Here is a 17,145-nt window from a genome sequence, read left to right as displayed (position 1 = left end):
GAAGAAACGGGCCCGGCCTGGGTGAAGGACAGCAAGTAAAACGCCTCGCTCCAGACTCCAGAGGTTGCAGAACTCGTAACCTCTCTGCGAGGACGAGCCGATGAAGGTCTGAAGCTGAACGGACGCCGCCGCAGGCAGAAGTCCACACGGCCTCGTGCCATGTTTCACCTCAACTCCTTTTCTTTTCTTTTCTTTTTTTTTTTGAAAAATCGTCTCGTCTCAGTCTCAGCTGTCGTCGGTGGCTTGTTCTACAACAGACGTGCCGAACGGATGAGCACAGCACAAGAAAAACTTGTAAAAAAATGAGCAAGAGATCGAAACTGGGTTGGGTTTCAACGTCGAGTTGAGTCGGTTATCTGGCTCCAGCCTTGCAAAATCTCAAACCGATCGAAACGGACTCGGAGAAGCTTCGAGTGTTATTTTTCTGCTACCTATCTAATTAATCATCATCGTCGCAAAAGGGCCGGTAGTTTAGACGTAGGGTCACGTACGTGCGTTCATATCGATGAGTGTACTGATTATAAATATAAATTGTATATTATATAATAATTAAAAAATTAATCATCATCATTGTTGGTGCCATTACAGCTAGCCTGCCCCGAACGAACCAACGGCGGCAACAAGAAAGACGTTGCGGTCGCAGCGGCGACTCCCAAACGCGGCCGCCTAGGTAACGCAGCCGCCGCGCGCCTATTCCTAGCTCGCCACGAGGCCGCCGCGGGGGCCCCGCCCGCCCGCCTCCCCCTCTCGCTCTTGCTCGCGGCCATGCGCGCGCGCCCCCCTGCCTCCTCCACCTCCTCCCGCCCACGTCGCCGCCGCCACCACTGCTAGTGCGCCGCACGCGCACTCATCGCCACACGCCTCGCTCTCCCCCCGCCACCGCGTCCCATGGCCGCCCGCGGGCGGCTGCTCCTGGCCGCGGTGGCGCTCGTCGCCCTGGCCGCCGCCGCGGCGGCGCAAGCCCAGTCGTCGGAGGCCGGCACGCTGCGCAAGTTCCGCGCCGCGCTGCGGGGGCCGAGCGGCGGGCCGCCGGGGGAGCTGGGGTGGGACAGGCGCCAGGACAAGCCCTGCGACGGGTGGGACGGGGTGGCGAGGTGCATCGGCGGCCGCGTCGTGGCCCTGAAGCTGGAGGGCCTCGGGCTGCAGGGCGCCGCGCCGGACCTCGCCCTGCTCGCGTCGCTCGGGGGCCTGCGCTCGCTCAGCCTCGCCAACAACAACCTCGCGGGCGCGCTCCCGGACCTGTCCCCGCTGCCGGCGCTCAAGATCCTGTACCTGTCCCGGAACAGGCTCGCCGGCGACATCCCCGACGGCGCGTTCGCGGCGCTGAGGGGGCTCCAGAAGCTGGACCTGTCCAACAACACCTTCACCGGGCCGATACCGAGCTCCATCGCCACGTCCGCCAACCTCAAAGACGTCAACCTCGCCAACAACAACTTCTCCGGGGCCGTCCCGGAAGGGCTCCAGAAGTTGGGCGCCGGTAAACTCCATGTCCAAGGTGAGTTCTCGCCATGGCTGATTGTTTGTTACCGTCGCAACATTGCTACTTGATCACTCGTGCGTCGGTGCACGAGTGAGTTGGTTACATTTTAGTATCTGTGTTTCTTCTATTGCTGATTTTTTTAGCAATAACTATTTTACTACTGTGATCGATGTGCACGCAGTTAACACCAACAACTAAAATAAAAGTAATTCATTGGGGGTTAAGTGACTTTACGTGAAGAATGCTACACATTTCCATTGGAGTAAATCAAAGGCTTTAAATCACTTGTGGTTGCTTAGTTCTTGATTAAGGGAAAATATCAGGTGCAAACAAATCTCTTAGTGCAAACCATCTCTTAGTGCAAACCGTTGATTAAAGGATTAAAGGATATGTTCCCCTTGATTAAAGGATTTAAAATCATCTGCTAAAGGAGTATAGACAAGGCTTCTGTTAAAAAAAAACTATGCATCTCATGGGGTCCAGATATAGGCCAACTCCTTGATGTCTCGTAACCCAATAGGCCAAGGACAAAGAACTGCGGAAAAACAGTAATCGAAGAAGTTGAGGAAATCGAAGTTGTCTCCAAGGTCAAGGTTCATCATCGAAAGATGGGAATATAGTACTCTATACTCTGAGGATAGCAAAGTCAAGATGAAGATGAACAAACTGTGTCAGTTAAGTAGAATCTAGGTGTGGACGAAACAAAATTGATCGAAGCATCAAATTTGTAAAACACATATAGAAGATCAAAGCTTCCAAATTTTTTAAGAACAAGCACTATTCCACACACAACTATTTGCGTACAACTTATTTATAACTCTTCTAACAATAACTAAAGTAACTTGGATGGAAGCTGACGAATGTATATTTGTAGTTTTTTTTTTCTCTCCCGGGCTTGCTGTTTGGAACGAACTCAGTAATACTGCTTATTTTTGTTTTGGTCTTAGATAACGGAGAATCAATATAGTAACCATACAAAGAAATTCTTAATAGTTCAAGCAATTCTTGTTGAAATCACTATACCACAGCCCCTCTATACCAACTACGTTGGAGTCGGTATAAGCTTCCATTCATGTCTTCAGAAATCTAAGTCTTCAGAAATCATTAATGACATAATCTTCCATTCATGTCTTCAGAAATCTATAGCTACTAAAACTATCCTGTGAAAGCTAAGTGACTTCAGCTACTATGGATCTAGCACTTACAGTTGAAGGGGAAAAAAATAAGCACATGATTAGTCCTTTTCTTGAACGGATTTAGTAAATTTGTTATTTCTGACAAGTTCAGCTATGTTGAACACTGCATATTTGGGAATGAGGGTTTCTACTGCACTACAACTAACTTATCAAAGACAAAGAGATTAAGAATACGTAAGAGACTAAGAATATGACGATCTTGCTTTACACAATGATACCACCAAGAAATATGGGCACAGTAGCAGCAGCAGCGAATTCTTGAATTGTGCATCTCCTCCGATCCTTGGTGTACAGATATACCCCTGTTAACCTTGGATGCAAACGTATCCTGGAAATCATCAGGGAACAAGCTTCTCTGCGGCCCACCGGCGGGTCCCGCGTGCCCTTCCTCGCCCCCGGCGTCGTCGTCGACATCCGGCAGCATGAAGGTACTGATTACCATCGCCATCGTGGTGGTCGCCGTCGGCGCCCTCCTGGCCATTGCCGGCATCTTCGCCGCGGTCCAGGCCCGCCGCAACGAGCCGCGATACGCCGGACACACCGAGACACTTGGCGGCAGCCCCGATGCCGCCAAGGTCAAGGTCATCTCCCCTCCGGCCGTCAAGATCGAGCAGGTAACTAACTAAGCACACACGTGCCAGCCGGTTCAAAGCGCTGTCGCGCAACTAACGTTCGTTCGCTCGTGGCGGCAGAGCGACCAGCACGGCGGCGCGGTGACGCTCGCGGCGGCGGGGAAGCGCGGCGGCGGCGGGCGGCGCGACGAGCACGGGAAGCTGGTGTTCGTCCAGGAGGGGCGGGCGCGGTTCGGGCTGGAGGACCTGCTCCGCGCGTCCGCCGAGGTGCTGGGCAGCGGCACCTTCGGCGCGTCGTACAAGGCGACCCTCCTGGACGGCCCGGCCCTGGTGGTGAAGCGGTTCAAGGAGATGAACGGCGTCGGGCGGGAGGACTTCGCGGAGCACATGCGGCGGCTGGGGCGGCTCGCCCACCCCAACCTCCTCCCCGTCGTCGCCTACCTCTACAAGAAGGAGGAGAAGCTCCTCGTCACGGACTACATGGCGAACGGCAGCCTGGCCCACGTACTCCACGGCGGGGCGCGGTCGAGCCTGCCGCCGCTGGACTGGCCACGGCGGCTCAAGATCGTCAAGGGCGTGGCGCGCGGGCTGGCGCACCTGTACGAGGAGCTGCCGATGCTGATGGTGCCGCACGGGCACCTCAAGTCCTCCAACGTCCTGCTCGACGCCGCCTTCGAGCCGGCGCTGGGCGACTACGCGCTGGCGCCGGTGGTGGCGCCGCCGCACGCGGCGCAGGTGATGGTGGCGTACAAGGCCCCCGAGTGCGCGGCGCAGGGCGGGCGGCCGGGGCGGAAGAGCGACGTGTGGAGCCTGGGCATCCTCATCCTGGAGGTGCTCACGGGCAAGTTCCCGGCCAACTACCTCCGGCAGGGCCGCGCCGGCGCCGACCTCGCCGGGTGGGTGCACTCGGTTGTGCGGGAGGAGTGGACCGGCGAGGTGTTCGACCCGGACATGCGCGGCACGCGGGGCGGCGAGGGCGAGATGGTCAAGCTGCTCAAGGTGGGGCTCGCCTGCTGCGAGCCCGACGTGGCCCGCCGCTGGGGCATCGACGAGGCCCTCGCGGGCATCGAGGAGCTCCGGGAGCGCGACGCCGCCGCCGCCGACGACAGCAGCACCGCCTCGTCGTTCGTCAGCGACGGTGAGGCGACGACGCCGGCGGCGCGGCACGGCGAGCCGCCGCAGTCGCCCTCCGCATAGTAGGGACGACAAAGCCGGTGTCGTTCGTGGCGATCGTCCGATGCGAAAACTTGTGGCGTGTGTGATGTTCGTGTACCGTCGTGGCATACGTTGGTGAGACCGCGAGAGGTGCTGCCGGCGGCGTTGGGCGTGCGTGACGGCCGGAGATCGCCTGGTCGGGGTGTGCGGAAGCGTGCGGGAACATTTTCATCAGCGCGTGTAAATTTACTGTTAGGTTTGTTCAACAAAAGAGGGGGATGGGTCGCCGTGGTAGGTGAATAAGGCCGTTCAATTTTTCTTGTATTTGTTTTTGCGTACAGGCATTGTTGTTGCAGGTGGTACACAGAAATTGCTGTCAGAATAAAGGAGTGAAGGCCATGTCTAGTTTAAAAAAATTCCTAAAGTATCCGTCAGGTCGAATCTTCAGGCAAGAAAATTGCTATCAGAAATTGTTGCATGGAGCATTAAATATAGTTGAAAAAAAACTATTTACATAGTATGACTGTTTCATATAAGATGAATCTTTTAAACCTAATTAGTTTATAATTATACGTTAATTATTAAATAACAACAAAATATGCTACAGTGCCAAAATCTAATTTTTTTCGCAAACTAAACACGGCCTAAGATATATGTAGAAAAGAAGTTCAAATACAAAAAGTATTTATTAAATAAATGTTACTCTTTTGTCAGTTTGCCACTTCGCATTTCGGTCGATCTGTTGGTGTTCTTCGTTTGGTTTTTCTTCACCTGTGATAACTCCGTAACTGATGACTGCGTATACTTGAATAGTACTACTGCTGAGGCGTATTCCTTTTCTTTTTCTTTTGTTTGTGAGAGGCCCCTATGAATCTAGCAGAAGGCTTCAACTTAAGCCCATACCGGCCCAAGTGATTGCCAACTATGCCCAGCCCAATAAAGAGACCTAAAGGGGCCCGGCAAGCAGGTGGGTCAGCCCAGCCCAAGTTGGAGCTTGCGTGGTGTACCGAACAAAGCGAGGAAAGCACCAGTGTAAAAAAAAAAAAGAGGAGGAAGAGGAGGAAAGTGCCGCCAAAAAAATTGTTACGAACTTATCAAAGTTGAATATTGTAACCCATGTGTCTCATAAAATATTATAGCCTGAAAAACACTGAATATTCAAACTACATCATTGCATCCCATGCGAAACTGAGATATTAACAGTTTTTGGTAGCAAACCAAGTGCAGTCTAAAAAAATTGGCAACTTTTGTCTAGCCGAAACGTTAGCATGCCAAAAATTTGGCAGCCAACCAATCAGACTCTAAATCTTCTGGTGGACCGTTATATATGTCCACATGACTCATCTGATTTTTACTATCATGATCCAAAACAAAAGAAAACTCGAATAATGTGCTAGTGTGCATCTCGTTGCTAATGGCCACGGCTTCACTGCCACTGATGACTGAACACGCACACGTCAAGCAGGTAGGTACGCTAACCCTCGAGCTCGATCGGACTCCTCCGGATAACGTAAACAATGGAGCACGCACGCCTTTCGGAAAGAACTCGGGGTGACATCCGAGGATCACGGCTTCGCGGGGATGTACATCCATGTCGACCATCGCAAAGGATGAAAGCTCTTTTCTTCCCCTTTCCCTTTCCCTTTCCCTTTCCCTTACCTGGCTGCCGACCAGACCACCTCGCCGATCCCGGCAGCGGCCGCTCGCTGTCCCGTCCGACGCGGCTCCACGCGCGCGTCCCCGTCGGGGTCTCGGGTCAACGGCGCCACGCCATCGCCCACTCACCGGGTCCCCGGATCGTGTGGCTGTAGCATCCCGATGCTGACTCGGACGCGCCTCGCTTTCGCCGCGGATACGCCGGGGGGGGGGGGGGGGCGCCCCTGCCGCACGCAGCTCAGCTGCCGGCCCCACCCCCACCCCGTGACAGCCACGGCCCACCGGGCGCGGGGCCCGCCGGTCGGCGGGACGGGCGCCCCCGCATCGGCGTCGCGGCCGCGCCATGGCCGACGCGGATCCGAGTCAGCTCGCGTCACCATCCGTTTGACGAGGTGGTTATCGCCCAGCACCCCGCAACCAGCAGCCTTTCCACGTACCCACCACCGGATTCGCGCCCCCTTCAAAAGCCGCCGGCCCGCCGGCGACACGGTCGGAAGACGACACCACCAGTCCAACCACGCCGGAGCCAGGAAGGCAGCAGCAGGGGGAAGAGAGCGCGGCCGGCACCAGCAGCCAACGGCGCGCCGGCGGACGGAGATGAAGAAGTGCCCGTCGGAGCTGCAGTGGGAGGCGTTCATCCGGGAAAGCGCCGGCGGCGCGGAGAGCAAGCCCGGAACAGGACCCAGCGAGCCCGGCGGGAGCGCCGTGTTCTCGCCCGGCGGCGTCGGCTTCGGCGACTCGGTGAGCACTGCCTGCCAACCACGACCAATGTGCTTATATCAGATCATCAGCGCTCGTAACTGAGACATCATCTCTGCTTGTGCCCGAGCAGAACACCATGGATGGAAGCAGCTGGTGGTACGGGAGCATCCGCCCCGCGAACCCAGTCGTGTCGCAGACGGCGTCCGTCTCCGGTGAGGGGCACACATACATGCTACAGCTCTGCAATCTACTTATGAAAGTTGGGAGTTTTAGTAATAACCATGTGAAACTTAGTGCTATGTGCATATCATGACTAATTGTGATCAATTGTTCATTGGGCATGTGAAGATGTGATTGAACCACAACCATTTGCAGTTCACAAATGAGTTTTTATGGGAGTTTATAAAAGCTTGATGTTTTCATTTCTCCCAAGTTCTAGTAAAATTCTTACCTTCCAAACAAGCCTGACTGCTGCTATGTGAACATTTAATTGAACTGGTTCGGAGTATTATCACATCCATATTAGGCTATGGCAAGTATTGCTCACCAGCTGCATTGGTTGTGGTCACAGCAGCTAGCCCCAGAGCAACCACCTCAGCTAATCATGCTCTTGAGAGCGAGTCGGATTCCGACAGCGAATCATTGTATGAGGTAGAGGGAGGTTCATGTGAGCGAGGCACCAAATCTATGGAAACAAAGCGAATAAGGAGGTATGATGGGATCAAACTTAAGATAAAATTATGCAAGTTCGTAATGAACTCTGAACAGCAAGCCTACATATTCTGTTTTCTATACATTGATCCACTGCTCTTGTCATTTCAGGATGGTGTCCAACAGGGAGTCTGCTCGACGATCCAGGCGGAGAAAGCAGGCACAACTATCTGAACTCGAGTCACAGGTAACGTAACCACTTAGCCCGGGCGGCTGGCGCCCGGCAAGACTTCCAATTAAGCATATGGTGATGAGAGTTTATGGCGAGGTTGTGACCATTGATGTGTTGTTACCTCATAATCAGGTCGAACAACTTAAAGGTGAAAATGCAACTCTGTTCAAGCAACTTTCAGAGGCCAACCTGCAGTTCACCACTGCAGTCACAGACAACAGAATCCTCAAATCGGATGTAGAAGCCTTAAGAGTAAAGGTAAGTACTAGTTTGCTTCTCCCAAAATCAGTTGCCACAACAATTGAATGATCATACAGAATTTTCAATTGTCTAACCAATTACTCGTGTTGCAGGTAAAGATGGCAGAGGATATGGTAGCGAGAAGCGCAATGTCCTGCGGCCTAGGTGACCTTGGTCTGGCACCATATCTGAATTCAAGAAAGATGGGCCAAGCTTTGAATATGCTCACAGCCACAGGATTGGATTTGCTAGGGAGTGAGGCATTCAGAGGTCCAACCGCAGCTCGACAAGTTCAGAACTCACCAGTACAAAGCACTGCAAGCCTAGAGAGTCTGGATAACCGGAAGTCCAGCGAGGTGACCAGCTGTGCGGCAGACATGTGGCCTTGATATTCAGGACACTGATCAGATTCAAAGCCTGCAAGGCAGAAATCGCACCAGTTCATTACCTCAAACATTTGGTGACTCTGCCTTCTGGAGCATAGCTTCTGTCAAATTTCCTTGAACCATGTTTCTACAGAAGGCTTTACACTATAACACTATGCATCGCTCGTTTGATGTAGCTGTCTGATACTTCTCCAGTGGGAAAGATACCATTTACTGAAAGCTGTCATGGCAAACAATGAATGTGGCAAACCTCAACTATAGTTTCAAGTAGAAAATGAACTTGTCTTTGTAGAAATCTGCAAAAGCAAAAAAAAAAGTTTTTTTTTCTCGAACACATAGAATTAAATGAAACATCCTGATTCCTGAACAAATGTGTGAAATAGCCAAGTAGGGAATGATGCTTAGGATCCAACTGCAGGTGAGACAATTATGTTTACAACAAAATAAAGTGATATATTGTCTAGAAACTGTTACAATCCACAGGAATGTTTGATCCGGCATAAGTCATCTAGTGGGTTTGCAGGACTAGCTCTAGTGGATTCAGGCATGTTTTCATCACTTTATGCAGGCACTATGATTGTCCAAGGTGATGGTAAAATACAAAACTAATGTGGTTCTTCTGTGATTTGAAACCTTCAGTCATGGTCAATGCAACTTACATTTTGTAAAGGTTCCAGGCATCTGAAAAGTCAAAAGGCGAGGAGGATTTCATACATGTTACGACATTTTACAAAAAAGGAACATATCTAGATCGAGCATCTTTTCTCCATATTCAAAACATATCCTGAGACCTCTAAAAATCCAATAGGATAAATGGAAGAATGAGTGAAGGAATCAAACAAAAAGGGTTGACCATTCTCAAAAGGAAAGTGAATTTGCCTCTAGAGAAACCAAGGGCCACCAGTCACTACACCTTTGTGCCCACCAAAGGGCATGATGATAGATAGTATTCGTACAGAATTGCTAAGACATGACATGTTTTTTTGTTTTGAAAAGAAGGCAGGAGCGCTGCCAAATCATATAAGGAGGAGAGAAAATTCAGGTCTTACAAATAGATGATTACATAAAAAGATTAAACTCAGGACGCAAAGTGAGAAAAAAGTCATGGAAAAAACTAAGATACAACCGGGGCACCACACGCTCGAAAACGTAAATTGGCCTCCTCCTTAACCAACTGCAACACGGTCGGTGGCTGGACCTCTTTGGCTTCAAAAATTCTCCTGTTCCTATCCTTCCAAAGGTTCCAAGCAGTGTGCATGATTACCGCCCCCTTAGTTCGTTGTTGATCCTTTGGCATATTTTCAGTGACTGAATCCACCCGTCCTTAATGTTTGCATCCACTGCCGGCATATGTGCTGGGCTGTTTGAGGCACAGCGCCGCAGAGTGGGCAAAAGACATGGCACATGTCAAATGGCCGTTCGAGACCACTGAATTTGATCTGGTCCCATGGTCCACTACAATCTAATGGGCCATCTTTCAAGCACCATATCTTCCATTATTTGGCAACCCATAGCACAAGTCAACGCCATGCCTTCTATTGTCTGAAATAGGTCAGATACAGCTTGCATATTGCATCCTCTAAAGTCACTAGTAGGGTGCACGTGCGGCACGTGTTTTAAAGAGCAATTATATCTAAAAATAACTGAATTGTATTAAACACCTACTAAAAATTTAATATATTTATTAGTTTTCAGATTTTATGATACTGGCCTAACAAACCAGCCCACACGTATAATTTAGTCAAATTTCTTTCAGAAAAAATTGTTCCGGAATATTTTTTTAATTATTCTAGCAATACAAAAAAATTGTTCAGGAATAAAAATATTATTCCAAAACAAAAAATGGTTATTGGGTTTTGTGCGATGGTTTGACTGACAGCCACACGAGCAGACTCTTAATATTTGCGGCACCCACCGTCATCACAAGCGCTAGCCGGTGGAAATGGCGACATCCAAGACCGCCTGTATAGGTGGTAATGGGCTATGACCCTAATGACTTCTTCACATCCCAACATGGTTTTTAAAATTTTTAGCTCAAAATTATATAGAATTAAAACTCATTTTTTAAGCCCAGCCTTTAGATTCTATACCAAATTCCAAGGCCCTTTGCCACCCTGACCACCGGTGCTGCCGACCAGGACAGGGCTCCAGTGGCAAGAACAAGGATGGCATGTACAAGTCGAGGTAGAACGTGCAAATGTTAATGCCCGTGCATTGCTACCGACTTGCACATGCACTGCTCAGTTAGACAAACTTAAATATGATTTATTTGATTTCACATCGCTCTACAAACATAATATGATTTCTTTTATTTTCTTTCAAAGACCCACAATTTCCTTCAAACCGATGCCTAATCAGGATCTCTATGAACATTAGGCAATAAAAAAATCAGTATATTCTCTTGTCACCATGTTCATTGACTTTTATGCCAAGTAACAACTTAGACTACTTAATGCTACGATCTGGAAACAATCAGATCATCATGAATATTCCTTGTATGTATAGAACTTGTCCATTAACAAGCGCCACGACGCCCGTCTTTTATAAACACTGCATCTGCAAGCAAAATAAAATCTCCAAATTTTCTAGACTTATAATCAGAGCCCATTGAAGGTCGAGGGACAAAATCTCCGTGTCGAGACTCTTGGTGCTGGGTACAATGCTAGACAGGCCATTTGTTCCAAGATGATATTGTCTGCTCCAACCTAATACCTCAGCCGTGAGCCCCTCATGGTCAGTTGTCCTCAATTAGGCGATTTTGAGTCAACACTGCAAATCAAAGAAAACCAAGGCGGTCTACGAATCAGAAAGCTAATGTAAAATTGATTTCCTAGGATGGACCTTCACGTTAAGCTGTTCTCTACAGATCAACATCGGAGTGACTTGCAATGTCAGGAATCAATACAAATAGCTAAAAAACTCCCATTAATGTCGCATACAACTAATGAAATATTTTTTCAAGTAATTATCTGAGAGCAGTTGGACTAATTTGTACTACTAACAAAAAGGAGACAGTGAAGTATGAATATCAACAATTCTTTTAAACAAACTTTCACACATTCTGTTCCAAAAGGTAGGTTCAAAGACAAATCTCAATCTGAATCACAGATAGCTCAAATTTGCTTATTCTTAACTGCATTCCTTTTAGAACAAAAACCATGTAATTAAAAAATGAAACTAACATTCAATTCAGCCAATTGGGACACGTTCACACAGTAACATTAACAAGGGAATGGTACCTTGTGGCTGATGCAATCATATCCTAGAGGTGCTTCTCAGGCATTGTGGCCGATGCCTCCCTAGACGAGCAACATCTGAACAAGAAATCACAGGGATCCCAACATAAGTGGAAGATAGGCCAGATGGCTCCAGAACAGATGGCGCTAGATGAACTTGTGATATCATGCTGTATAGATACTCCAAGGCTCGGCAAAAGGCAACTATGTCAGATTCTACTAAAAGATCATGGCAACACACCTATTGGATGCACCCAGACATTTAGAATCTTAATTTTAGTAAGAATATGTTTTCACTTGAAAACCGGAAGGAAGAATATGCATATATGTACTTTGGCTATTTTGGCCTTTTTCCTCTTCTTAATGCAATGATATGCAGCTCTCCTGCATATTCGAGAAAAAAAAAGAATATGCATATCTTGAAATCACTACAATAATTAGCGATGGTTGGTGTGCAACTGTGCATGATTAACAGATCACCAACCTTGTGTTAGGTGGAGTTGACATCGCGGCATGATTAGCAATGTTAGTGCAGGGCCCTCGGGCAGAGATAACCGGCAAACATCCTTCAAGCCACCACAGAACAGCGAAGCAACTGGTGCTGGGCAGTGATGTTTGCTGCGATTGACTCGGGCATCACATTAGAATGAAGCCATCATGCATCAATTCCCAGGAATACATCAGAATCAAGCCATCATCCATCAAATTGCAGCAGAGAGCAAAGCATATTTAATTAGGCAATAGAATTTACCTAGAGGCTTCCATCACCAATGCGTAGTGTCCAATTGATTTGGAGTAGAAATGGTTTCCATCTCCACCGACCACATGAAATCAGCCATTTAAGATCAATTGTGTTTCTGCCCGCACTGTACTTAATTGAAAGAGAAATACAAATTCAGAAGTGAAGTGATAAAATCTAAATTCAGAAGTGATATCCAAATCTGACCTACAAGCAGAGACAAGCTGTTCAAGCTGTTCTAAGTCGGCTTGATGGTCTGATAGTCCCTTCCATGCCTCAAGACCCAGTGTACAAATCAGACCATCAGACCATCAAGCCGAGACAATGGGAGATATCTTATATCCCAAATCATGAATTGGTTATTTGGTTGCTTGCCTGTAAGGTTATAATGCTATTTATCTATAATGTTTCTTCATCTGGATACGCACAGGTATGATTTGAAGTGTTTTCGGCGCATAGTAATGTAATGTAATTTAAATCTGAGTCATGAACACAGGGCTACTGAACCATTATAGTTGCAGTCAGTCACACCAAAGAACATCTTAAATCCAAACTGTTCTGGCAAAGAGAAGAAGGAAGCTGTCAGACCTTATCCAAACAGGACACAAATTACTGCAAAAGCCATATTTTCTATATAAGTTCAAATTCATATGCAAGAGGACAGATTGCAAATTATGTTTTACAGGAACCGTGTCAATGTTAGGCTGCAGGCACCTGCTTCCTACTTAACAATGGACTAATAATTATGGTGAGGATCTTGCTATACTGTAGTATGCATCGGTCCATAGTTAATTTATTTCTTGGAGTCATGGAACAATAACAGCATGAACAATGGACTAATAATTATCGTATTAAATTAACACACACATCATGGAACAATAGCAGCAAGAACATCATGATCTTGGAGTCGAGATTCATTTTATAAGCGATCAAATTTAACCTGCAAGTAATCATGGTTGAAGAAACATTATACCCAAAACCCAATAAATGTATCTTATCCTTTCCTGAAACAATAATTTACTGATAAATGCATGGTGTTTTAACTTTTTTTAACACGTTGCAGGTAGCAGAGAGATGCAACATGGCACAAACAATATGATATTTCTGCTAGAAAAATCTATTAAATCCTAGAAAACTGACATGAGGAACACTTTCACTTCTTGAGGCTATTTGGAATGCACATTTTTAGATGCTCAAAGAAAGCACAAGTACTTTCCTGTAGACTTTAGAAGTTATTTAGAAAAGCACTGCTGAAGAAAGTAATGAATAAGTATCAACAGTAAACTATGTCCAGGCTTGAAACAGTGAAAGCAGATTCTTTACAGAAAATCTATACAGAATCGTCTAATGAAGAACATGCTAATCTGAGTAGCAACCTTCTCTAGGAAAGAATTAACCTATAGCAACCTCACCCACCACGAACACGGAGAATTAATCATCCCAACCAAAAAACAAAAATAAAATCCTCCGGGCTCCGGCGAAACCGACGAGGTGTGGAGTTGTTTGTACCTCATCGAAGGGATGGACACCACGGCGGCTGCGGCTGCGGACGGCGGAAGCTGCAAGGAGAATTCGCGGTCGGGTTCGGAGGGGGTTTGCGCCTCCGTTGGGGCCTGCTGCACAATTTATTTAACATAACCAACTATAGAAAAATTAATCTAGCAGTACTCCTACCATGAAGGCCATTGTTACTCTAAGAGAAGATCATTGATCTACCAAGAATGAGAAAATATATTAAATCGATCAACAAGATCAGGAAAAATTCAAAATAGGAGGATTGCCAATTCGACCTTAAATATGAAAGATAGGACCACATAACAAGATCAAAGATAAATAAGATTTTTAAGTTTCACACAAAAGAGATATAATCCAAAACTGAGTGAATATAAATTAAGCTAATAGTGCAGGCAAGATAAACCCTCCCAGCTAACTAAATAGACTTATTTAAGCACTATATAGAAAGCTAAGTATCCTGACATTACCTCCTTGAAGCCATGCTTCACCTAATTTCCACAAAATTCTGGTGCACAACCCACGGCAAGATTATGGTGAGAGATAGTGTAGTGGATAAGGAAGAGGTCTTCATGCAGTGGGTGTTGCTCTCGGCGTGGCCATCTCCATACTGTCAAATATATAGCTGAGATGCTAATTACTTAGACAATATCAAGTTTTAGTTCTACTTATACCATCTCCTGCAAGAATCATCATCAGCACATCTGCAACATGGCCTGAAAGCACCACAAACATATGCACACTTGTAAAAAAAGTTTCGAAAATTAAAAAATAAGTCTGAAATTTTGCATCAAAATAAGCTTACATGCTAAATCATTTTAGTTTCGCATTGTTGGCTACACGTATATACATCTACCATGTATATCTAAATGATTGAAGTACAGAGTCGTTACATGTCTCCCCGTCATTCAAGGATCAGGAGGCAAGAAATTTCAGTAATCTGAGGGTGAGGAGGTAGAATAGTACCTTGTTTAGACTGGTGAGTGGCATTACTTGTAGCCCCCGTTTGTTTTTGATTTTTTTTCTTTGCATATGCCTCTCGACGTCGCTTGTTACCTTCATCCCTCTGTTCCTGAGACAAACCACTGGCACATAACCTTTCCCTTTGCCTTTTTAGCTCATTACCATGGAGGTTTTGTGCACCTGATTATTGAAAGTAGTGATGGTTAGCTGCAAGTTGAGAATTATTGATGAAACCACATTGAGCATTACCGAGTACACTGATATTTGTGATGTCCCCAAATGGCAACCTCCCCATCTTTCCATCATTCGGATCCATGTCTGAGAAGATGAACCAACAAATATATGAACCAAACCCGTGTAACAATTTCTACATCTCACAACTTTGTAATTTTGTCTATATATTTAAGAATGAAAGGTGAGATCCCTTGTGACCTCATCCATCACAAGGGATATACAAGGTGAGATCCCTTGGTGTATGCTCTTTGCTGATGATGTGGTGCTAGTTGACGAGAGTAGGGCAGGGGTTAATAGGAAGTTAGAGCTGTGGAGATGCACGTTAGAGTCGAAAGGGTTCAGACTTAGTAGGACCAAGACCGAGTACATGATGTGCGATTTCAGCGCGACTAGGCACGAGGGGGGAGATATTAGTCTAGATGGGCAAGTGGTGATCCAGAAGGATACTTTTCGGTATTTAGGATCGGTGCTACAAAAAGATGGCGACATTGATGAAGATGTTAGGCATAGAATTTCAGCTGGCTGGTTGAAATGGCGGCAAGCTTCTGGCATCCTTTGTGACAAGAGGGTGCCACAAAAGCTAAAAGGCAAATTCTATAGGACAGCAATTCGTCCGGCGATGTTATACGGTGCTGAATGTTGGCCTACAAAAAGACGACATGTCCAGCAACTGAGTGTAGCAGAGATGCGGATGTTGCGGTGGTTTTGCGGGCGCACAAGGAGGGATAGAGTCCGGAACGAAGTTATTCGGGATAGGGTCGGGGTGGCACCAATTGAGGAGAAACTTATCCAGCATCGGCTGAGATGGTTTGGACATGTCCAACGAAGGCCTCCTGAGGCGCTGGTGCGTAATGGGGTTTTTGAGCGGGTCGATAATGTAAAGAGGGGTAGAGGTAGACCTAAACTGACGTAGAATGAGTCGGTTAAGAGATACCTTAAGAATTGGAATATCTCTAAAGAGATAGCTTTGGATAGGAGCACTTGGAGACTAGCTATCAATGTGCCTGAACTTTGAACTTATTTCTTTCGGGTTTCATCTCTAGCCTACCCCAACTTGCTTGGGAAAAAATGCTATGTTGTTGTATTTAAGAATGAAATTACCATTGCCCCAATTTTGAGATTCCACCAGGAGCAAAGAGGATTAAATAAACTAAAAGATAAAAGAGTACATGAAAAGAAAATTTTTACAAATTGGGCAACAATAAATCTACTCTTATTTCCAGGAAATAAGAACTAAGCTGTTATGAGCAAAGAGTAAACTGTCATAGATAGGATAATCTATCTGCCCAAGAAAGAGTAAACTGCCCCTGTCCGGCCCCCTTCACCTTTCACCCCTTGTGCTCATGAAACTGATTCATAAAAAGCTTTGCTTTTTGCAAATAAAGATTTGCATGAAACTAAATCATGAAACACATGAACGAGCATGCATAACTCACGCCGTTAGGGTTAGGTGCTCTCACTAAAAGCAGCCATGAAGATTAGCTCAGCACAAATGGTGTCGTAGTAGATAGAACGTACCTGTGTTCGGTATCAGACACGACGTCAACACCCACACCCCCTGAGGCTCAGTACCGCTGAAGAACACCAGGCAAGGCAGCGGCGAACGAACTGCAACACCGGCGCACGATCGAAGCTGTGAAACAACCTGGAAAAGGGATAGGGCACGATCGAACTGCGGCCACACGAGCTGGACCTAGACGTGGCGAGCACGTCGTGGTCGATCTGAGTCGTTGGCCGCGCGGCGCGGCGCGGCGAGGCGACGACTGCGGCGTCGGCGAGAACGGCAGCCGCGGCTCGCGGCGGAGGCGTGGACAGCGGCGTCGACCCAAGGCGGAGGGCAGCGGAATCGAACCGAGGCGGCACCCGCGAGGTGCGGCGCGGCGAGGACTCCGGCGTCGATCCGCGCCGCGGCGAGGACGGCGGCGTCGAGTTGGCGGCCGCGTTGCGGAGGAACCGAGAGAGGATCGTGGGTGCGTGGAAGCGCGAGAAAGGATCGTGTGATCCGCGCAGGGAGAGCAGTCGCCGGATCTCAATTGGATCGAGAGGAAACCCGCGCCTGGCCGTCCGGAGCAGGGGCCAACGTCGCCGTCTGCCTGGGAGAGGCGGAGGAGGCAGCGTCGGGGGGAGGAGGCGTCGCGAGGGAGGAGGCGGCGGCAGGGGAAGGCCGGAAGGCGCGTCGCCGTCTGAGGGT

At 47.8% G+C, this 17,145-nt stretch overlaps 1 protein-coding gene, 1 long non-coding RNA gene and 1 pseudogene across 13 annotated transcripts; 2 read left to right on the top strand and 1 right to left on the bottom strand.

Annotated features, from left to right (window-relative positions):
- Window positions 1-739: 739 nt before the first annotated feature.
- Window positions 740-4,767, top strand: LOC120704144 (annotated as a pseudogene).
- Window positions 4,768-6,441: 1,674 nt separating this feature from the next.
- Window positions 6,442-8,737, top strand: LOC120704143 (bZIP transcription factor RISBZ5-like). 2 transcript variants are annotated; one of them, XM_039988421.1, is made up of 6 exons: window positions 6,442-6,800; window positions 6,892-6,973; window positions 7,333-7,471; window positions 7,584-7,659; window positions 7,777-7,902; window positions 7,998-8,737. In XM_039988421.1, exons 1-6 carry the CDS (start codon window positions 6,657-6,659, stop codon window positions 8,271-8,273), a joined length of 843 nt encoding a protein of 280 aa, XP_039844355.1. In that variant the 5' UTR covers window positions 6,442-6,656; the 3' UTR covers window positions 8,274-8,737. The 2 variants fall into 2 exon arrangements, with proteins under 2 accessions (XP_039844355.1, XP_039844356.1); XM_039988422.1 differs by having other exon boundaries at window positions 6,476-6,800; window positions 7,336-7,471.
- Window positions 8,738-10,642: 1,905 nt separating this feature from the next.
- LOC120704142 lies at window positions 10,643-17,145 on the bottom strand. Of its 11 annotated transcripts, none has more exons than XR_005687467.1 (9): window positions 16,473-17,145; window positions 14,970-15,038; window positions 14,724-14,900; window positions 14,228-14,473; window positions 12,258-13,858; window positions 11,991-12,124; window positions 11,748-11,890; window positions 11,510-11,584; window positions 10,643-11,039 (listed from the first exon to the last, which is right to left on the bottom strand). It is a non-coding gene; the product is annotated as an uncharacterized LOC120704142 (long non-coding RNA). The 11 variants fall into 11 exon arrangements; XR_005687468.1 differs by lacking the exon at window positions 11,748-11,890 and having other exon boundaries at window positions 12,258-12,372; window positions 12,453-13,858; window positions 16,473-17,144; XR_005687466.1 differs by lacking the exon at window positions 11,748-11,890 and having other exon boundaries at window positions 14,228-14,367; window positions 14,432-14,473; window positions 16,473-17,144.

This window comes from Panicum virgatum, chromosome 4K (genome assembly GCF_016808335.1).
Source record: "Panicum virgatum strain AP13 chromosome 4K, P.virgatum_v5, whole genome shotgun sequence".
Taxonomy (NCBI): domain Eukaryota; kingdom Viridiplantae; phylum Streptophyta; class Magnoliopsida; order Poales; family Poaceae; genus Panicum; species Panicum virgatum.
This window is presented reverse-complemented; position numbering and strand designations above follow the sequence as displayed.